This window comes from Durio zibethinus, chromosome 13 (assembly GCF_047325235.1).
Source record: "Durio zibethinus cultivar Kanyao isolate XHJ-2024 chromosome 13, ASM4732523v1, whole genome shotgun sequence".
Classification (NCBI taxonomy): Eukaryota; Viridiplantae; Streptophyta; class Magnoliopsida; order Malvales; family Malvaceae; genus Durio; species Durio zibethinus.
In genome coordinates, this window is record NC_143174.1 from 5,869,141 (window position 1) to 5,893,784 (window position 24,644).

Genomic DNA, 24,644 nt, shown 5'->3' on the forward strand with positions numbered 1-24,644 from the left:
TGCATGGCAAAAGTTTTTTCTGCTTCTTATAGGTGTTTCATTTTCTTCTTACAAGTGTCTTTGGTGTTGTTTTTTCTTTGACAGTTATCTTTGATTGGAAGAGGTTTAAAGTTGAGTTTTGAAGTTTATGTTTATGGGTTTTCATTGTTGTTGCAAAGTTGTTACACATAGTTTAGTCTATACTTTTTTTTTCTTTTTTTTTTCTCTTTATTTTTGCTAAAATTTGTTTTTCTTTTTTTGTTGATTTTGACGTTATACATTTTTATGTTGCATGATGTTTGGGTTTTGTGATTCTCGAGGATACACATTGTTTTTAATGTGTTTTTTTTTTTTTTAGTTATTTGTTTTTGCATGTTTTGAAGTTTGATGAAACTTGGATTTTTTTTTTTATTTTGGGTTTTCATTGTTGTTTTAGATTTTGCTTTGGTGTTTTTGGGTGAAATCTATATTTTTGGTAAAATGTAAAAATTGAGTTATTTATATTTATAATAAGAAGATTATGGTAGTGTGTGAATACTATGTATGTGTTTTGCTTTTGGATACCTTTGTTTTGCTTATCATGATGTCAAATAAAAGAAATATTGCTTTTACAAAAGAAGTTGAAAAGATATTATTTCTTTTTATATCATCAAAAACTCTATTAGTATCTTCTCCATTATTTGTTGTCTATGCAGATAATATAACACAAAAAGTGACAAAAACTTTGCTACTATCTTCCCCATTGTTTGCTATCATGCTATTTTTATAATACAAAAAGTAATTACAACTAAGACATTTAAAGCCAAATAACCCCAAAAATCTATAGCCCAGAAAATAGTTTCAAACATCATAAGCTCAAAAACAAAAATAGGTGTTAAATCAATAAACATTTGGGGATTATTTTAATTTTTCTATTAGATTATTTATTTTTGTTTTGTCTGTAGGATTAGTAGATTGTCATAATATTTCATATATGTGAGAATAGTAGTTTTATAAAATAATCATGTTTAATGTAAATACTATATATGGTTATTGAATGGTGACTTTAATTATATAAAAGATTTGTATTGTTACTTACTGTTATGTTTTTTTTTTCCCCATACCTGATTTTTTAAAGTAAAATAAAAGTAATAATATAGAGAAAAATTAAGGTTTTTAAATTTTTAAATACCTTTGAATGATTTTACTTTTATATTTATTAAGCTAAAGAAGACATTACACATCTAAATTCCTTCAAACTCGCAATTTTCAAGTTTTAATTTCAATATTCTTTTAACTAATCCAAAGATCAATTTGTAAGAAAATTCAAGTTGTATGCATGTTCAACAATTTTTTGATAATTGAAAAAATAAATAGTTCTAATGAAAGTTTACCGATACCAATACTATAAAACAACTACATAAAAAAAAATATGAATAATTGAACTGTTAAAAAATAACAACAATTCAATCATATTAAAAATTAATCTGAAATTCAACTTTCAAAAAATCTAACAAAAAAAGAAAATAACCCTTCAATGAAAAATAATTATAGAAAAATTTAAAATAGTTTTATCATTAAATTGCCCATGAAAAGATTAAATTTCATAAAACTTTTTTATTCTTCAAGATGTATACCCCTTTTTCATTCAATAAAAAAATCACTTATGTTAGTTAACTAACAGCTCATACCTTTTACATGGTACTTTTTAGACCAGTGTAATGGAAGTTAAAAATTGAAAGTTTACAATTCAATATTATTTTCTCATCACTAAAAATAATTACATAAAAAATAAAAAATGATTAAAAGAAAATGCATATAACTACACTCAACATAAAGTCACTATCATTTATTAAAAAAAAACATATTTTGGAGGAAAAATTAAATTTATCACTACCGCAAAAATTATTAAAAAAAGACAAAAAAAATTAATAAATTAAAAATTGGGATGTTAAGACACTTTTATTCCATAGCAATAAAAATATCACAAAGAAAAAAAAAAGGGGTACCTAATGTACTTTTATAACATAGCAATAACAATATCACGACAATGGCATATATATATATATATATATATATATTGTACTGATGCAATCTATTTTTTTCAGTATCCTAAAAGAACCTTACTTATAATATGGGTTTTATAAGATGAGTCCTAAAAATAATTATGGAATGATTTATAACTTTTAAATGATTAATTAATTAAAATAAATTTAAGAATAAAATCAAAATCGATAATAGTATTTTAAATTGAGAGTAATTTATATTTGATAATTAAAATAATTAAACATGATGTGAATTTAACATGGGGGAAATGCTAAAATAAAGATTTTGAAATTAGTATAATAATGGTAATGGAATTCATATGATCTACTAAATACCAAAATTAATTTTAATTGATTTGATCATCTACTAATCAATTTAAAATCAATATATATACATACTAAATGTATATATATATATATATATATATATAGCTTAAAAGTTGGAGTAAATAAATAGGTTATAAGTTAAAAATTGGTAAGTGAATATTTTATTTTCATAAATATAATTTAAGAGTTGAGTATTTATAATTGAAAAAAGAGGACACAAAATTACTTTCGTTAGTAATTAAAGTTTTATTATCTTTACTATAAATTTAATTGATAGTGATTTAAAATAAATAATAAATGTAATTAATTTAAAAAACAATTAAAATAAAATAAATGTATTAATTAGATAACAGATAATGTTTATTTAAGAGAATACACATATCAAAAGAATTTCCTTTTTTACAAAAAAAATTTTGATTTTTATATATTTATATAAGATAATAAAAGAGAATATCCACGATTCCAATTATGTTTGACTTAACATTTTGGTGGTTTTGTGTTCATGTCTATTTGTTCAAAAAAAAAATTCCATAAGCATGCCAAAGTATTTTTACTTAAAAATTAGTTAATTTAGCTACTTGGACCTAGCTCAAGTGGTCAAGGAATCACTTTTATTTCCAACTTTTAAAAGTTTAAACAAGTGTTTTAGGAAATTGTGTTAAGGCTATTGCTAAAGGTTATTAAAAGATATATTTTGCTAATACGGATATGAGGCTTAATTAATCAAGTTAATTTATACAGATCTTTTAAGAGATAATATTAAATAAATTTGAAGTTTAAATCTTGAAATCCCTTCTTTTATATTTAAGCTACGATCTTCATAAAAAATATTACTAATTAATATTAAACACAATACCTTCATTTAATTCATTACAAGTTATCAAATTATTTGCCAATAATTGTATTTAATTTAATATAAAAATATTCTCATACATACATTTTAACAACTGCTTTTTAAGCAATGGTCGGCAAGATTATCCAATAACTATAACTATATACTAAAGTAAATTCCCATGGAAATGATGATTTTATCCTTTCAATTATTTGATAATTGCTTGTAATGTGTTTAAATTTATTTTAATGCTTCTCATTTCATAATTAATTAAAATTATTATAATATTTTTTTATTATAATTGAATATTTTTATTATAATTGATTAAAATTACTATAATGCTTCTTTTACCATAATTATAAAAATGCACTCTTATTTAATTGGCCAAAATTACTATAATGACTAAAGACATTCTTACCATAATTACGTGAATATCCCTCTTATCATAATTGATCAAAATTACTATAATGTTCTTATTAAATTACATATCAAATTTTAGTATGTTATAAAATTAATTACATATTAAATCACTAAAATACCATTGCCATTGCTTCATGAAAATTTGACATATAGCATTTTATAAAAATTATTATAATATTTTTAGCTTTTTAGGTAAGATAGTGATCTAAGTGCGGGTGAATTGAATTTTTTCAAATACTTTCCAAATGATGATTTTTAAACAATTGAATGAAGAATTAAAACAATAAACTCATTAATGAAAAATATGATGCAAATAACAACAATTAATAAGCCTAGAAACAAATATAAACAACAATAAATGTAAAAGTGTAAAGATAAAGAAATCAAATACAAAAATTTATAGAGGTTTAATCTTTCTCCTTAAGGCACCTACGTTCTATCTTTTGGTTCTCCTCACCAATGCTTCAATCTACTAAATGAAGAAAGATTACATCTTTATCTTTCTTAAGACTTAGTTAACAATTTAACACTTTTCTACTTTTTAGGCTCAATAACAACCTCTTAATCTCACAAATACAAGAGGATACATCACCTTTTGATTACAAAATCACTCAATAGAAATGCAAACTAGAACACTTCTCAATGCTTAAGTGTTTGCCTAATGAAGTTCAAGGATATTGATGAATTAATACAATAAAGATGGCTTGGATACAACAAATATGGAAATTTTGCTTTACAACTCTTAACTTCTTTAATAAAATGAAAATATGACTTGTTGGTGCTTGCTCTTTTGCTTCTTCAACCTTTTTGGTGTGTTGGAGTGCCTAATTTATAGAAAAATTGAGGAACTAGCCGTTAAAGAAGCTTGGAAAATGAAAACACATGATTTTCTCCTTTGAAACTAGTCGTTGGAGCTTGTTTGGGACGAAGGGATCAATTGGTTTTAATAGGATATTGATAAGTTCTTAAATTTCACTCAATCTTTTATCGTTATAGCTGAGGGGATCAATTGGTTTTGGTACCTCGATCGATTGGGTCAATTAGATTTTGGACACTAAATGATTCTAGATGAACAATGTTGCTCATTTTCTTCTATTTTGCACTCTACTCACTAATTTAATTATATCTTGAATTATGCAAGTCCAAATCAAAAACCATTAAGATTTAGAAACTAGACTTAATGGGCTTTCTATCCATATAAAATTAATCATCTAATTCAATGTATAAAAATTATAGTGAATTTTCAAACTACTCTTTGTGTGGTTTCTAAACAATTGCATAATCTCTAGTAAAAATTTAAAATCTTTTCTTAAAAAATTTGGATTTTGACTTTGTTTGATCCATTATAAAGTAGACTTAAAGAGCTTTTCAACCATATAAAATTCAAATATTAAAACTTTGTGAATTAATATAAAAAAATAAAATAAATTCAATGTTGGAAAATTTTGTTCTTTAAAACAACTTTCTTAAGTTAATTTATTTTTCAAAACCAATATTATCAAAATTGTATGGAGTTGAATATGTATAAATTCACTTTAAAAATAACAATTGGACTTTAATTTAAGATTAAATAAATAATGTTTAAAGATAGTTTTGATTTGAGAAACAAGAAAATATAAAGAAAGGTATGCTTAAATTTTTAAAATCATATTGTTTATTTAGTACCAAAATAATAAAATTTAAGAACATGTACTAAACAAATCTTTTTTCAAAATCCTGATAAAAGTTATTTAGCTTATTGTTTTGTCATTTCAAAATAAAGATCGATTCAAGGCTATGAAAAACTTTCTTTAAGACATTTAAGATTTTTAAAAAATATTTTGAAAAACTCCCCTTAAACTTTGCATGGCAAAACTTCCACTCAGTTAATGCATCATAATCCAACACAACTCAACAAACATATGTTAGTCAAATATATTAAATAAGTACAATCAAACATATGCATGTCAAGCACAAGTAAATTTGTCTATATGATATTTCTTCCCTTTTTTGTCATAACAAAAAGATATGAGCATATTAATGAACAAATAAACACAAATAGGCATCATTAACAAATATATTCATGAAATATTTCCCCCCCACTTTTTTTAAGCTCTTTATACCAAATGTTAAAACTCCTTTACCAATTACTATAAGCATACAAAAAGAAATATCCATAAACTCTCTCTTTTTTTGTCATAGCAAAAGAAAGAGAGATCAATTCAAGGTATGAGACAAAATGCTTAATACCAATAATACCAAGAGTATTTTGAATACATATAATCAAGTGTAATATGCACAATGAAGTTTACATGCAAGCATTCAAGTATAAAAGTATAAGTGCATCCAATTTAAATGTTATAGTACAAAATCATTCATTCAACTTAGCCACATAAAATTTATGAGCAAAAGGATAATAAATGATATGCAACCTACTCATATATCATATTGTCATAAGATGTGTTTAGAACCTAAAGCATCAATAGCAATTAAGCATAAATTCAAGCACATGCATACAAGCTTATACCAATTGTTAAAAACATTAATTGTTAAAGAAATGTGATAACAAAGCATACCAATTGTTATCACAAAATAAATCAAGAAAATTGTATTCTATTAACGACATCTTAAAGATACAAATGTCGCTAATATAATGGTATTTTCAGATAATGTTGTGATTTTTTTCGAAAACACTGTTATTTTTCGTGACGTGTATATAGTTAGCATTCTAACTAGCATTTTTCGTGACGTGTATATAGCTGTAAATCTTTTAGTGACGTTTATAAACGCTGCTAAACATTAAAAAATACCACTAAAAGCCTAAACCCCTGCAGTGTATGAAAAATTAAAACCAATGTAAGTTATTAAGTTTCTTTGTTTGAGCAAGTTTAAAATATTCAATACAAACAATCAAATTCATTTTACACTTAAAAACTTGCTAAAACAAAATTTCATATTTTAAAGGCTTGACTTTAGCATAAATCATTTTTAAAGCAAAACATTTAAATCCAAAATAATTAAGTTTTGAATGCTCCCCTTTAAATTTGTGCATAAATATAAAAAAATTAAGCACATAAATTACACACACTAAACATATAACATCAATATCAACCATCAGAGCAATAACAATACACAAATGGTCCTCAAAATAAGTATAAACATATCTCAAGCAATTAACAATTAAAATCAAATTCAACAAATATGGGATTATGGCTCTAAAACTCTTGATTTCCCTGAGAGAATAACAATATGACTTATTGGTGCTTGCTCTCTTGTTTCTTCAACCTTCTTGTGTGTTGGAATGCCCAATTTATAAAAGAATTGAGAAACTAGGCATTGGAGAAGCTTAGGAAATGAAAACACATGGTTTTCTCTTTTGAAACTAGCTACTGAAGCTTGTTAGGGATGAAGAGATCAATTGGTTCTCAAATTTCGCTCAATTTTTTACCATTATAGTTGAAGGCATTGATTGGTTTTGGTACCTGATCAATTGGGTCAACCAAAAATTGGATACTGAATGATTTTAAATGAACAGTGTTACTGATTGTCTTTTGCTTTACACTTTATTCATTAATTTGATCATATCTTGAGTTATATAAGTTTAAATCAAGAACCGTTTGAAGATTTAGAAACTATACTTAAGGGGCTTTCTATCCGTATAAAATTTAACATCTAATTCAATGTATAAAAATTATAGTGAATTTTCAAAATTACCCATTATGCAGTTTATAAACAACTACATAATCTCTAGTAAAAATTAAAAATCTTTTCTTAGAAAATTTAGATTTTAATTTTGTTTGATCCATTATAAAGTAGACTCAAAGAACTTTTCAACTATATAATTTTTAAATATTAATACTTTGTTAATTAATATAGAAAAATAAAAAAATTTCAACATTAGAAAACTTTGTTCTTGTAAAATAACTTTTTTAAGTTAATCTATTTCTCAAAATCAATATTATCAAAATTATATTGAGTTCAAAATGAATAAATTCACTTTAACAATAACAATTGGACTTTGGGGCTCAAATAAATAATGTTTAAAGATAGCTTTGATTTGAAAATAAGAAAACATAAAGAAAAGTTTATTTAAACTTTGAAAGTCATATTATTTATTTAATACCAAAATAATAAAACTTAAGAATATGAAATAAATAAATCTTTTTCAAAATCTTGATCAAGCTTATTTAGCTTAATGTTTTATTATTTCAAAATAAAAATCAATTTAAAGCTAACAAATACCTTTATTAAATCATATATTAAATTAATTATAGAAGACTTAACTATATATTAAATTATTATAATAAAAAAATAAAAAATGTAATGTCATAAATATCTATACAACTGTTTTGAAAGTTGTTTTCAATAGAAATGACTATAACACTTTTATAATTATTTGATCTAGGATTGACTTTTGTCCAACAGGACTATAATATCACTTATCTCATAATTAATCAAAATTATTATAATATTATCCTATTATAATTACAAAAATACCTCAATTACTATAATTAGCAAAAACTATTATAATGTTCTCCTACTATAATTATAGAAATGCTTCTCTTATCATGATTGATCAAAATTACTATAAAGCTTTCCAACCATAATTATGGGAGTGCTCTCCTACAATGATTAAAAAAATTTTCAAACTTCAATAGTTGTTTTCAACTCCTAACCATCCCCAATGGCAAGTTCTTTAATTCTTCTATAAATTAGGTATTTCAATACACCAAGAAGGTTGATGAATCAAGAGAGCAAGAACTAATAAGCAATATTTTTAAGAACCAACAAGTTATATTTTCATTCTCTTAAAGAATCAATAGTTGTTAGAACCTAAAATCCATATCTTTTGTATTTGTTGTATCCAAGCTATATTGTATTATTCATTAATCATATTTCTTTGTACATCATTAGGTAAACACTTAGCTTTTGAAATGTGTTTTAAGTTTGCATTTTTATTAAGTGATTTTGTAATCAAGAGGTGATGTATCTTCTTAAATTTATGAGATCGAGAGGTTGCTAGTTAGCTGAGAAAGTAAATAATGTTAGGTTACTAACTAAGCCTTAGGAAAAAGAAAGAGTTATAATTTCAATTTAAGAATAGTGGATCGAAGCCTTAGTGTAGATAATCAAGAAAGAGGACATAGGTGTCTTAAGGAGAAGGACCAACCCTCTATATATATTTATTTTTTATTTCTCTATCCCTACACTTTTTACATTTATTGTTGTTTATATTTGATTCTAGGCTTATTAATTGTTGTTGATAACATCACATTTTCATTGAAGAGCATATTATTTTTAATCTTACATTAAATTGTTTTGAAATCATTATTTGAGAAGATTTTGGAAAAATCCAATATATCAATTCTTGGATCACCATTTTACCTAAAATACTAACACCTATGATGCAATACATAATTTTTTGAGAGTAAAATAAAAGTAATAAAATAGAGAAAAATTAATATTTTTAATTTTTAAATATTGTTGAATTATTTTACTTTTATATTTATAAGGCTAAAGAGGACATTACGCATATAAACTCCTTCAAATTCGCAACCTTCAAGTATTAATTCTAATATTATTTTAATTAATTCAAAGATCAATTGGCAAGAAAAATTAAGTTGCATGCATGTTCAAAAATATTTTGATAATTGAAAAAATAAATAGTTCTAATGAAAATTTATTGATACCAATACTATAAAACAACTACATAAAAAAATAAAATGTGAATAATTGAACTATTAAAATATAACAACAATTCAATCACACTAAAAATTAATTTGGAATTCAACTTTCAAAAAATTCTATCTAACAAAAAAAGAAAATAACACATCAATGAAAAATAATTATAGAAAAATTTAAGATAGTTTTATCGTTAAATTGCTTGTGAAAAGAATAAATTTCATAAACTTTTTTATTCTTCAAAACTTATACCCTTTTTTCATTCAATAAAAAAAATCTCTTATGTTAGTTAATCAAAAGCTCATACCTTTTAAGTGGTAACTTTTAGAACAATGTAATGGAAGTTAAAATTTGAAATTTTACAATTCAATAATATTTTCTTATCACTAAAAATAATTACATAAAAATAAAAATTGATTAAAAGAAAATGCATAAAAATAATTGCGCGCAACACAAAGTCATTATCATAAAAAAAAAAAAAAGACACACATGTTGGGGGAAAAACACAATTTATCACCACCACAAAATTTATTAAAAAATAAAAAGACAAAAAAAAGTTAATAAATTAAAAAACTTAAGACATATTTATTCCATAGCAATAAAAGTATCACAAAGAAAAAAAATGAGAACCTAATATACTGTTATAACATAGCAATTACAATATCATGGCAATGAAAATATATATATATATATATGTATGTATATATATATTGTACTGATGCAATCTATTTTTTCAACGTCCGAAAAAATCCTTACTTATAATATAGGTCTTCTAGGATGAGTCTTAAAAATAATTATGGAATGATTTTTAACTTTTAAATGATTAATTAATTCAAATAAATTTAAGAATAAAATTAAAATTGATAATACTATTTTAAATTGAGAGTAATTTATGTTTGACAAATAAAATAATTAAACATGGTGTGAATTTAACCAAGGGGAAATGCTAAAATAAAGATTTTGAAATTAGTATAATAATGGTAATGGAATTCATATGATCTGCGAAATACCAAAATTAATTTTAATTTATTTGATCATCTATTAATCATTAAAAATCAATATATATACATATTATATCTGTATGTATATATATAGCTTAAAATTGGAGTAAATAAATAGGTTATAGGTTAAAAAAAAATTGGTAAGTGAATATTTTATTTTCACACATATAATTTAAGAGTTTAGTATTTATAATTGGAAAAAGAGGACACAAAATTACTTTCGATGGCAATTAAAGTTTTATAATCTTTACTATAAATTTAATTGAGAGTCATTTAAAATAAATAATAAATGTAATTAATTTAAAAAAAAATTTAAATAAAATAAATGTATTAAATAGATAACCTAGGATATTTATTTAAGAGTATACACATGTCAAAAAAATAAAATATCTACATTGAAATTTTCTTTTTTACAAAAAGTTTTGACTTTTATATATTTATATAAGATGATAAAAGAGAATATCCATGATTCCAATTATGTTTGACTTAACATTTTGTTGGTTTTGTGTTCATATCTATTTGTTTAAAAAAAAATTATTCCAAAAGCATGTCAAAGTATTTTTACTTAAAAATTAGTTAATTTAGCTACTTGGACCTAGCACAAGAGGTCGAGGAATCACTTTTATTTTCAACTTTTAAAAGTTTATACAAGTGTTTTAGGAAATTGTGTTAACGCTATCGCTAAAGGTTATTAAAAGATATTATTTTGCTAATATGGATATAAGGCTTAATTAATCAATTTAATTTATGCAAATACTTTTAAGAGATAATATTAAATAAATTTGATGTTTAAGTCTTGAAATCCCTTCTTTTATATTTAAATTATGATCTTCATAAAAAATATTACTAATTAATATTAAACATAATACCTTCATTTAATTCATTAAAAGTTATCAAATTATTTTCCAATAATTGTATTTAATTTAATATAAACATATTCTCATACATAACATTTTAACAAGAAGATCATCCAATAACTATACCTATATGCTAAAGTAAATTCCCATGGAAATGATGATTTTATACTTTCAATTTATTTGATAATTGCTTGTAACGTGTTTAAATTTATTGTAATGCTTCCCACTTCATAATCAATTAAAATTATTATAATACTTTTTTATCATAATTACAAAAATATTTTTTTATTATAGTTTATGAAAATTACTATAATACTTCTTTTATTATAATTACAAAAATACACTCTTATTTAATTGGCCACAATTACTATAATGACTAATTACCTTCTCACCATAATTATGTGAGTATCTCTTTTATCATAATTGATCAAAATTATTATAATACTCTTATTAAATTATGTATTAAATTTTAACATATTATAAAATTAATTACATATTAAATCACAAAATACCATTGCCATTGCTTTATGAAAATTTGATATATAGCGTTTTATAAAAATTATTACAATATCCTTATTAAATCATTATTAAATTAATTATAAAAGACTTAATTACATATTAAATTATTATAATAAAAAAATAAAAAATATAATGTCATAAATATCTATACCAGTATATTGAAAGTTGTTTTAAATAGAAATGACTATAAAACTTCTCTAATTATTTGATCTAAGATTGACTTGTATCCAAAAAGACTATAATGTCACTCTTCTCATAATTAGTCAAAATTATTGTAATACAATCTTATTATAATTATGAAAATATCTTAATTTTTATAATTAATCAAAATTATTATAACGTCTTCTTATTATAACTATAGAAATGTTCTTCCTATCAGGATTGGTTAAAATTATTATAATACTTTTCAACCATTATTAGGGCAATGCTCTCCAATAATGATTACCAAAATAATTATAATACTTTCTTTTATCATAATTATGAAAATACTATTCCTACCATGAATAGTCAAAATTACTCTAATATCTTTATTAAATTACATACTATTTATATATTAAAATTATTATAAATATATTTAAAATAATAAAAAATTAAATAATAATAAAAATTTTCAACAGAAAAATAATTCACCTCGTGTGGTGGGTTGGCTATTTCTTGTAAGTTAAGAATAAATAGAATAATTAAAACAGCCTTGAAGAATTTCAAGAAAATCTTCAACCACCTACATGATCACAGTGGTTGCAAGAAATAGTAACAACCAGGGATTCAAATAGCAATGCTATAATAGAATAGCGATCGCGAAATCGTGGTTGCATCACCGCCCACCATCGCTATCAAGAAAAAATAGTTGAGAAATTTAATCATGATCAAAACGGTATGTAACAGCTATTAAAAAATGGCGTAATGGGAATAGCGACAATAACAGTCTGTTATTGCCGTTATCTCATTTTTTTCGTCCACACTTAGCTGCTCAGCACAAATTATAATAATAAAAAAAAGTTTTTAGATTTCAACAGTAAACAGCCAAGATTCTCCACAATCAGAATAAAACAAGAAACTGCAAAAACAAAAATAAAGACAAAATCCAAAAGAAAAAAATTCATGCCCAGTGCCCATAACTCAGTCTTGTTCTCTCTTTTCTCAGATTCAAAATTCATTTAAAAAATCTTAGATACTATCAGCTATTCAATTGGTAGCTAACCAAATTCAAATCAGCTTCAAATCCTCCATCAGTAATCAAAATAAAAAAAAGGTAAGAAAAAAATTAAGTTACCTATTTTTTTGTGAAATTTTTGTAGAATAATACTGATATATGTTTTTTATTTAATTTTATAATTAATTTTATTAAAATCTAAATTTAAAATTTTTCAATTTTTCAATTTTTTTTTGATAAAATTTAGTTAAAGGATTGAGATTTTATAATTGAAAAAATTAAGAAATTAATAATTTAATATGAAATACATAGGGATTTTAGATGAAAAATTTTAATAAATTTTTTTGTATAAGTTAGATGAAAAATAATTAAAATTAAATATTATATTTTGATTTTGTTATTTATTAATTTATAATTTTATATTTGAAATTTAATAATTTTTTTGTTGTTTTGGTATTTATATTGTTGTCAATTCTTTTGCTATTAAATTAATTCTTATTAATTTATTTTTATTTTTGTGTAATTATTGAATATTCTATTTATTATATAATATATTGAAAGTAAATTGTGATAAAAAATTTTTTACATCAATTAGTATATCAAAAAGATTAAATTACTTAATAAATTTAGCATTTTATGATCTATTACTTTTAAGATTAAAACTAAAAATTAAAAAAAATAATTTAGATTCATTTTTAATGATGAAATAAGTAACATTAATATTTCTAAATATACGTTTATTTTATTTTTATACAAAATAGTAAATATGCCATCACGTGAAGAGTTCCCAAGCAAAGGAGTAGAGGGCACACCAAGTGATGATATAGGTTGGCATTTTGGAACACCCGTGCCAAATATCAAAGGAAATATTTTATGCAAACTTTATGGTAAAGTTGTAAAATGAGGAATAACATGTTTCAAGGAACACATTGCTCATAAAACTGGTAATGTTGCACTATGCCCCAACGTTACTGGTATGTTATGTTTTTATAATTCCTTTGAAAATATTATTGTTAATTTCTCAATAAAAATTACAAAATTACATAAACATGTACAAATATTTTTTTTTCTTAACTATATTATTAATAGGTTTAGTAAGAGAAAGCATGATGAAACTTCTTTAAGAAAGCAAATCAACGAAAGTTGAGAACAAAAGAAAAAAAGATGAATTCTTATCATAATTAAAAGGGGAAGACTATGACTATAAATGTTTTATTGATGAAGATATCGCTACTAGACAAGCCATACGAGATAGTATTCAATCACAATATGAGTGACACCAAAGACAAGAATTCAGACAAAGAACTGGTGGTTAGAGTGATATACATGAAGAGGGATAAAGCTCTTATGACTCAGTTGCTGAATATTTTGAGGAAAAAATGAGAAAATCAACTCCAAGTAAGTCTGAATTTTCATTAAGAGGGGCTATACCCGAATTAGTTAGAAGTAAGAGTTCAAAGCAACCAAAAATAAACGATTCATTTTTAAAGACATTAAGAAGGAAGATGGGTGAATCGGTATCAAAATTTTTTATATATGATCGACTTCTTTTTCAGGTAGCAAACTCTTCATGGTTGCATAATTTGATTTTTGTGGTAGCAAAAATTAGTCAACATGTGAAACTTTCAACATCTTATGAAGTCTCAGATGTGTATTTAGAGTCTGAGTATCAATAAATTCATGAATGGGTTAATGGATTAAAAGCTCATTGGAATGAAGTGGGTGCCACTTTGATGTGTGATGGTTGGACCAACAGTTTGAATCAAATGCATATCATTAATTTTCTTATTTATTATAGTAAAGGGACCATTTTTTGAAATCTATAGATGTCTCAAATGTTCGTAATAGAGATGCAAACTTCTACTATAGATTATTGGATGAAGTTGTAGAAAAAATTGAGAAAAAATATATTGTTCAAATAGTCACTGATAATAAGACAACCCTTAAAGTTGTAGGAAAAAGACTAATTAAGAAGAGACGGCATTTGTATTGGACAGCATGTTCAGCTTATTGTTTGGACTTGTGCTTTGAGGATATTGGCAAGAAAAAAAATGTGGTAAAAGTTTTGGAGGATGCAAAAAAAGTGACTTGTTTTATATACAATCACATTTGAACTGTTAATTTGATGAAGAAATATACACAAAGAAAGCAAATACTTCATCTTGCTCTTACCTGATTTGCCACTCATTTCATACAATTAGAAGAAATAACAAAGCAAAAGCAAGGTTTGAGAGAGATGTTCAATTCAAAGGTTAGTACTTAGTAATTGGTATAACTATTTAGATCTAGCATCTTTTTTATGATATCATTGTTTAAAATATTAATTTAAATATATTGCTCTTAAAATTTATTATTGAATATATAGGAATTTAAAAAAATCAAAATGGGGACAACAAAAATTAAGGCCCGCTTATGAAGCCAGAAAAATCATTTTGGGAAAAGATTTTTGGAAAAGCAAGTGACATATTAAAAGTTTATGAGCCTTTAGTAAAAGTGTTACGCCTTGTTAATGGTGATAAAAAACCAACAATGGGATTTATTTACGAGGCAATGAATAGAGCTAAACAAGCAATTCAACAAAATTGTCGTTATTCTGCTGAATATGAAAAGATTATTGATAATAGATGGAGTTTCATGCATTCTAACTTACATTCAGCTGGTAAGTAAACGAAAAATATAGATTGTATTTAAAAAATATGTTTATTTTTTATGTTTAAATTGCTCATATATTTATTTTTTGTTACTTTAATATAATATTGTTATGAATTATTGGTAGGTTACTATCTAAATCCACAATTTCAATTTGGAGTAGAGCATTCTGAAAATGCACTTAAAGAAACATTAGATAGTACAAGAGCAGTTATTGAAAGATTAAAACCTTATATAGATACTCAAATCAGAATGATTAATCAGGTTAGTATTTAATACTATTTTATAAATTTGACATTTATTTTATGTATTAAAAATAAAATTATTTTTTATTTATTCATTTATTATTGTATTTTCAATTGATGTAGCTGCTATTATTCCGAGACAAGCATGAAACATTTGGTACTCCACAGGCACAAAGAGCTTATAAGCAAATGAATCTAGGTAATTAGTATATTAAATAATTATAATTTATTTATATTATTTAATTGAAGAGTATATTCAAATTTAATTTAAATAATTTTATACAGCTAAGTGATGGATGATATATGGCACTTGTGTTTCTGAATTACAAAAATTAGCAATCAAAGTGCTTAGTCAGACAACATCTGCAACAAATTGTGAACGTAACTGAAGCACATTTAGCTATATTCACACCAAAGCAAGAAACAAATTGAAGTTTAAAAAACTTCATAAACTTGTATATACCCATTACAACATGAGGCTGGGGATGAGACATCAAAAAAGAATGAGCATTGACGAGATAAATAATAGTTTTAATCCTATTAGCCTTGATCATATTTTTGAAGAGGATGATCTACTAACAGAATGGCTGCAGGAGAAAGAAAATCTTCTGTTAGATTGTCAAAACTTTAATTGGTTGCCTATAGATAATTTTGATAATGAAATGAATGTTGAACAGTCACACCAATCTTAAAAAAGGAATATGTCTCATTCAAGTTCAAGTCCAACATCAAGTCAAAGTGATGATGGTGGGGGTTTAAATACAGATGATGCTGATGGTGCAAATTTTGGTGGTAATATTGATGCAAATTGACCTTATAGCCCACTTGGAAGAGAATTTAGCCTTGCTGCTACTGGTGGACTTTTTATTAACATGATAAAATATGGAGTAAATCCATTTGTTGAATCTAGTGGGGGTCAAAGTGCACATACAGCTCGATCAAAAGAAAAAATCAAGAAGCACCACTATGATATTTCTAGAGGTTCTTCATCTTCAGGTAGGAGATCAAATTCTGGTAACTTTGAGTATAGTGAATCATCTGCTAGTACTCAAGGACGTTACTATCTACCGAAAAACCTAATTTTTAATCTCTTTATGGTTATCCACCTTTATATAGTTATTATCCACTACAAATGTATCATCTACCTCAAATGTATCATCTACCTCAAATGTATCATTCACCTCAAATGCATTAAGAACAAAGGCCACAGAGATAGGGATGGAGTCAACTTGACTCTCAAAATGAAAATAGAGAATTGATCCTCCTCATCATTCTACCATGTGATAAATTTTGAAATATATATATCAATAGTTATAGTTGATAGAATTTGAAATTATTATATTTTTAAGTTTGTAATTTTATTAAATATAGATGCTTGGTATTTAATATATTATGTTTTGTTAATATCTTGATTTGTCTAGAATTAACATTGAATATGAACTTGGCTCAAGCAAAAATTTTGTTGCTTAATCAAATATGAATATTTTATTATAATCTAACTAAAATTGTGAATACTTTTTTTTAAAAAAAATAAAAATATAGTATGATATATTTTAAAAATCATTAAATAAGAGTTTTTATGATTATAATTATAATTATTATATTCTATAAAAAATTGTGCAAAATTAAAAAAAATTCATGACCGCGATGACCTTAACGACCGCAATGATTTTCGTTATATCTAAAAATGCGATGCGACCGAAAACGCGATACGACCGAAAACATGACCGCGATCGCTATTTAAATCCCTGGTAACAACTAACAACATTCAATGACTTTCACGTCTTTTTTAATTTTTTTTATTTAAGATCTATTAAAAAAATAATAAGATACAAGTCACAATCGCAATTTTTTTATCATTATTTATAAAATTAAAAATTTAACTGATGATATATAAAATACATACTCTTTACTTTTTAAAATTTCATGAAAATTCATGTAGCTTTTTCTTTGAAAAAACACATGAAAAAGTAAAATAACGAACATGCAATGAAATTCATTGTTCATATAGGTTTCTCTTTGGCCAAAAGATTAACTACTATGATTTATTTTTCAAAAAAGAAACAGAAAAAAAAGGAACGTCGCAAAAGCATAAGCATGTATATAACTATTACTAACTTGAGGTATCATGTTTCATTATGTATGACCATTTATATCTTTTTATTGATGACTTAAAATTAAACACGACAATTTAAAATATTATATGATAATATGATATGAAAATAAGATACAAAAATGATATGATTTAAAATTATAGTAATAATTATATATGTGTTTAATAAAACAAAAAAATTATATTTTATATTTTCGTGTGGACACGAATTATGATAAAAAAATTTTATGTAAAACACGATATGAATACATAAATTTTAATATTTTATATAATATAAATATACAAACTTTTAAATCTACTTAAAACAGAGACAAATCTATAAAGAGGCTGGCAAAGGCGTGCCCCTTTTGGTTTTTTAAAATAACTTTAACACATATTTTTAAAATAACCAGATAAAATATTTTTATCTAATAAAATCATATTCCTCCCAAAAATATATTAATAATTTGGCTCTTTCTTTAGGAACAACTATAATAATATGATAAATTTTATGCGTTATTAAATTTTTACTTGTAGATGTAATAAATAATTTGATTTTCTTTCATTTTTTAATAAAAATTTACTCTTTTTAATGTAATCATTATTATTTCATTGAATTTTTTAATTCCTTAAAATACAAATTTCTTTTCAATTAATTAAACAAGCATATTGACATTAATTATTATGTTAAAATATTATTTTTATACAGGCAAAAAAATACAATTAAAAATTTTAACTACCTATATATATTATGCACATAAAATGGCAAATTTAATTGCACATTATAATACTTTATTTTTATCGAATTTTTCATTTTTAAAATTTAACCTTTTAATGTATTACTTTTATTCTTTATTTTTTTTGAAAAAATTATTAGTTAGATTTTAATTGTTCTTTAAATATTCAACAAAATTTCTTTTAATGGTGAAAAAATTTTATATTTTTTACTTAATTATATTATTATTTATATAATATTAATTTTTTTATTAAATTTTGTGTCAATTCATTTTAATTTTATATCGATCCCTCCAAAATGAAAGGTCTGGCTTTACCTTGGCTTAAATATAAGAAATTAGATAAAAAAAAATTTTAAAATTATAAGCATGCATGAAAATGTTAGGTCAAACCTCAATCAATCAACTTTAAAAAAGCATATCAAATAATCTTAATTCAAATAACTAAACATGCATAGATATGAACACTTTATTTTTCCATATGTTTGGATTGAAATAAAAAAAAAGTAAAAAGAAAAAAAGAAAAACCTTTCCTCAAAATTTTTAAAAATTTTTAATTATCTTAAATTGAGAAAAAAAAAACATAACTTAAAACATGAATTAGTTAATTGCACGAAGCTTAATAAGGCAAGGCCCATCACAGTGATAAATGGGCCAAGGTAGGAGGTTCCTTCTTAAATGTAGCAAAAACCAAACGCCTAACGCAAACTCATCCCTTGAAAACGCAACCGTAAAAGGGTAAGAAAAAAAGAAACAACAATCTGCAATTCACAGCCACAAATATAGTGCGTCAGAAGGGAGCAAAGACAAGAAAAAAAATGAGTATCGGGGTAGGAAAAACCGTGTGTGTAACTGGAGCCTCTGGTTACATCGCTTCATGCCTTGTTAAGCAGCTTCTCCTTCGTGGTTACACTGTCAAAGCCTCTGTTCGTGACCCAGGTCAGTTTTTTCCCATTTCTTTTTATATCAATTCATTCTTTTCATTATTTCCTGATCTTGTGTCTTCATCATTTGTTCATGTTTTTTCTTGGGTTTGAATCTCTTTTTGTTTTTTTTTTTTCATTTTATTTGGTAATATCTGATGTGTTTTGTTCTGCTTTGTATTTTATGTTTGTATGGTATTTCTTGGTTTTTTTCCTTGTGATTTGCACTTGTGCATGCAAAACAAGAAAGTACCCATTTTTTCTACATTGTTACGTTTTTCTATTCTTTGATTGCATCTTTTAATGAGGTAAAGATTTCTGGAGACAGCCCAATTAGATATTCAGGTTTCTACTAGTTTTGAGGTGAAATTGATGCTTGTTCTTCTTATGTACATATGAGATGCCTATTTTCATTTCGTAATACATTTCTCTGTTGCTAAAAGTTTTAGAATTTTGCTTGATAAGAAAGATAGAAATGTGAAAGTCTGGAAAGAAGAAAAGTGAAAGTAAGGATTTTTTTTCCTTCCAACTAGTGTGGTTGCTTGGTAGTTGGATGGAAAGTATATTAAAAAGAAAAAAAATTTTATCATCCATTGCTCAAAAGAATTGGAAGTGGAAGAAAGATAATGAAAATCAAATCATTTAACTGTTACACCATTTCCAAGCTGAGATTAAGTGAAAATTTCTAAAAGAATGTGGATAACATTGTAAGTTTGTAACATTTAAATCACATATTTCCCATTTTTTTCCTTATCTTTCTAATTTTGAGTATTGATTTTTATTAGCGTTAATAGAAAATTGTAATAGCTGCAAGTTTCTTTCCTGTAACCTTTTTTTAATCATAACAACTATGTTTAAACCCCACATCTCTTTCTCTTTTTTCTCCACCCACCCTTTACCATCCTCTCAATATTCTCTTCTACCAACCAAGCCCAGTCAAAAAGTTTATATTGTTAACCAAATAAGTTTAGAATTTAGAGAAATTATAATGCCATTAATTTGCAACTATATGGGCAACTGCAATTTAGCATGAGACAACTTCTAGTTTTTGGGAGTAATTTTCCTTTTTTCTTTTCCCTTACTCTTTCTTGTCCTTACTAGTGTTACTTAGATGTTTCCTAAACTATTTCAATCATTGTAATTGGTTATTATTCCTCAATAGATGATCCAAGAAAGACACAACACTTACTTGCACTTGATGGTGCTGAGGAGAGGCTTAAGTTGTTTAAGGCAAACCTATTGGAAGAAGGTTCCTATGATTCTGCTGTCGAAGGTTGTGAAGGTGTTTTTCACACAGCATCTCCCTTTTATCATGATGTCACAGATCCACAGGTTGATCTTGAATTCTTTATGTAGATAACCCTTTTGTTCCCCAGTGTGTATAATGTATTGTGTTCTAATAAAACACATTGAAAGTTGTTAATTTTGTTATGTTCTCAACCAGTTATTTAGCCTTTGGCGATGTGTTTATAGAGGGAGACACTTCATATTTTTAAAGATTTAAGAGGTATTTGCTATAAGATTTATGACATACATACTAATAAAACCATGGTGGTCACTGGTCAGTGATGAGTGTGACCACCTTCAATTATTTCAGTTTGTAATATTTTAAGAGTATGGTATTTGTTTTTTGTTAGCATAAGCCTAGCCAGCTTTTTCTCTTGGCTGCTCTTTAGCTTTTATATCTCTCTTCTCGATTAATAAGTTTTTAACCCTTCCTTTCTCATATCAGGCAGAATTACTTGATCCTGCTGTGAAGGGAACATTGAATGTTCTGAACTCATGTGCTAAGACCTCTTCTGTCAAACGAGTGGTCTTAACATCTTCTATGGCTGCAGTCGCGTACAATGAGAAGCCTCGAACTCCAGATGTTGTGATTGATGAAACTTGGTTTACTGATCCTGATTACTGTAAGGGCTTAAAGGTGCGTATGTGTGCTATCACATCTGATGGCGTGTTGAGTTTTACATGGAACTTCAACCAGTTATGGCTGAAAAAATTGTGGAAAAATAAACAAAAAAAGGATTGCATATGGGGCTTAAACTAAATGAAAGTATATTAGTTGCAAATATCATTGTTCATTATTATGCTATGGTTAGGTTTACAAATATCGGTAGTTTTAGTTGTTGAACAAACAAGTACAACATGCTAAATGAAGATATCGTTCACAGTTTTTATCATTTTTATTGTTATGGCTATGGTTACTGTTGGTTGGAGGGAACTATGCATTACCAACAGATATCTTGATGCTTCAAGGTCCTGATAAGCAATTTATTCTCAGTTTTGTTTTCTCAATATTTTATGAATCCTCGATGATAGGTCCTACTTGTAAAAAATGTGAACTTGAGTAGTTGAACTCTGAAGCCTATCAATGCTCTTTTTTTCACATTGCAGAATGGGTTCCAATCCCATAATTTCTATAGATTTCCAGTCTTAGATACTTGAATTTTACTGATAAATTTGGTCCATCCTGCCAATCTAATCCTCTGGGTTATCATTCTGGCTTCTTTGGTGAACAAATATGAGCATCTGGAGATTAGGATCTAAACTGTAATAGGCATATTCTCTCCTAGGAACTATTGTGTTTTTGAGGACTTGTAGATTGGGAAACTCTGACCCTTTTTGACTTGTAACTGGCTACTTCTTTCATCGAAGTTGGTTCTGTTTATCACCATATTCTATTTTAGGATTTGGCCTGCTGATATTGTTCTAACAAGTTGTGAGAATTCTTCTGAACATATTTTATTATTTTGTGCAGCATGATGGGAGAAAGGCTTACTTATTTTCCTCCTTTGTGCACATGCTTATATAGGTCTCTACGCATTTTCTTTACTGTTTGGGTTCTTTGCTTCAATGCATCATCTTGCAAGCTAAGTTTAAGATTTCATCCCATTCTAGCAGCTAATCCTGTGACCATCAGTTTGATGCCCTTTTAGCATGTTGAGGACATTAATCACACTTCTCCATACAAATTGTGCAAGGTTGCATTAACTGGCTGGTTGTTGCTGCTATAATTTGCTTTCAGTTTCTATGTTTGTACACTACCGAATTTGTTCGTTCTACAACCCTATATTGTTGTGCATCACTATGTATTTTATCACTATGTATTTTTTCTGTTGAAATATATATTTCCTCTTTTTAATTAATTAATTTTTTGCTGTTTAATTTTTTTTGGTTCAGCTTTGGTATGTAGTCTCAAAAACCATGGCTGAGGATTCTGCCTGGAAATTTTCAAAAGAGAAGGGCATTGACATGATTGCCATGAACCCTGCAATGGTGATTGGTCCTCTTTTACAGCCAACTCTTAATACAAGTGCTGCAGCAGTTTTAAGCTTAATTAAAGGTACTTTTTGTCAAGCTACTATCTGCTTTCTCAACTTAAACATTTTGCTTTTTTCTTTTCGCATAAAATTAATAGAAAAAAAAAGATAAAAACAAAAGAAAAAAAGAATATAAAACAAAAGACAAATAGCAAAAGTATCAACCATTGGGTAGCTTAGAGATCTTGGAGATTCTAGATGGAGTGCCACATGAGCAGAATGTGGAAGTTATTCCTTTCTGGTTTGTGTGCAACACTTTTAATAAGCATACCACGGTTTGGGGCCTATTGAGTGAAAAATACGTCTGCCTCAGTCTACCTATTAATTTGTATATGTTGCTTCTTATATTTGATAAAGAAAAAAGGAAAATTGGAGGGGGTGGAGTCTGGTTTCTGATTTCTTTATGTGAGCAATCAAGCTTTGGAGTCCTTGAGAGAGAAAGGCAAAGTGGGTGGAGCCATCATTTTCTTTTTAAGACATCAATGATTTTAAATACATCAAATTACCACAAATTTCGTTTATTTGAATGAAAATATTATGCCCAGGTTTTACTTGCTGGATAATTTTTTACTTTTCAAATTCAATCATTTTTTTTTGTGGCTATTTACTTCATGTTTTATTGTCATTAAAACTTATTGAATTAATGGTTTGCAAAAGTTTTAATTGTGAACAAGCGATGAATTAATTTTAGGAATTTCATTCATTTAAGTTTCACTAGCTGGGATTATTTATCTCTATTTTATCTTTTGTTCTTTCTACAGGAGCGCATACATTCCCCAATGCAACTTTTGGTTGGGTCAATGTTAAAGATGTTGCAAGTGCACATATCCAGGCATTTGAGATTCCATCAGCTAGTGGAAGATATTGTTTAGTCGAGAGAGCTGCACATTACTCAGAAATTGTGAAGATCTTACGCGAGCTTTATCCTTCTTTCCAACTTCCCGAAAAGTAAGTTTTTGAATTCTAAATTTTACAGCATATCTACCCTGTGCTTCTCTATCTATTTCTAAACACTTTGGCAATACTTTAAATAATCAAATCCAGTCCTAGGAAGAAAATATCTTACATGTTATGTTGCATTGGGACATATAATGAAGCAGTGGCCTTTGGATAAATATTGGCAGATGTGCAGATGACAAACCTTATGTGCCAACATATCAGGTGTCAAAGGAAAAAGCAAAAAGTTTGGGTATAGAATTCATTCCTTTGGATGTGAGCCTCAAGGAAACAGTTGAAAGCTTGAAGGAAAAGGGATTTGTGGATTTTTGAGTCTCATTAGCTCCCTCCCTGCAGGTTCTAATATAAATAAATGGTGAATAAATTATGGTGTTAGCTTGCTGTTGCTTCTAGTGTTTCTGGTTTTGATGGCTTATATATATGTATATTATTTTACTTGAGATTGGTGATGTTGGCCCCACTTTGCAGTTGGCTCTGAGCATAATCGTTCCTGATATTTGACTAGGACAAATGGTGATTTAGTAGAGAAAATTACGTTTCGATGGCATGATCCTGAGTTTCTAGTTTTCCCCTAAGCTGTTGAATTTCACTTCGTCTATAGCTCATCTTCTGTAATGAATTTATGAATTAATCACTCCACTGGCCTCTTTGTTCCATGGTAAGTACCAAGGTGACTTGAAATATTCAAGGTTCATAATTACCAGCAACCCCTTTTATTGCTGCGGGTCCAAAATTTTTTATTTTTAGTTAATAATGGTTCATGATGAATTTTATAAATCAATGAGTATAATTTTGTTTATAATTTTTTAATAAAAGTAATCATCATTAAAAATTTATCAATAGATGGTTGGTTCAAGTGGAAAAGAGGATGTATTCCTTTCTTTATTAATTGGATATGAATAATTTCTTATGAATGCATTAGATTTATTCTGGATGAGTTTGTTTGGATCG

At 25.9% G+C, this 24,644-nt stretch overlaps 1 protein-coding gene across 1 annotated transcript; it reads left to right on the forward strand.

The window, feature by feature from the left end:
* Positions 1 to 19,205: 19,205 nt before the first annotated feature.
* Positions 19,206 to 24,349, forward strand: LOC111302725 (phenylacetaldehyde reductase-like). The gene is made up of 6 exons (XM_022898501.2): positions 19,206 to 19,432; positions 20,579 to 20,748; positions 21,149 to 21,340; positions 22,597 to 22,759; positions 23,498 to 23,684; positions 23,861 to 24,349. Exons 1-6 carry the CDS (start codon positions 19,312 to 19,314, stop codon positions 24,003 to 24,005), a joined length of 978 nt encoding a protein of 325 aa, XP_022754236.1. The 5' UTR covers positions 19,206 to 19,311; the 3' UTR covers positions 24,006 to 24,349.
* The last annotated feature ends 295 nt before the right edge of the window (positions 24,350 to 24,644 follow it).

Bases quoted from the DNA above. Each gene is read 5' to 3' on its own strand.
- LOC111302725 (XM_022898501.2), top strand. From the start codon at position 19,312: ATGAGTATCGGGGTAGGAAAAACCGTGTGTGTAACTGGAGCCTCTGGT. The intron at 19,433-20,578 runs GTCAGTTTTTTC...ATTCCTCAATAG, and splicing joins AGCCTCTGTTCGTGACCCAG to ATGATCCAAGAAAGACACAA. The intron at 20,749-21,148 runs GTTGATCTTGAA...TTCTCATATCAG, and splicing joins ATGATGTCACAGATCCACAG to GCAGAATTACTTGATCCTGC.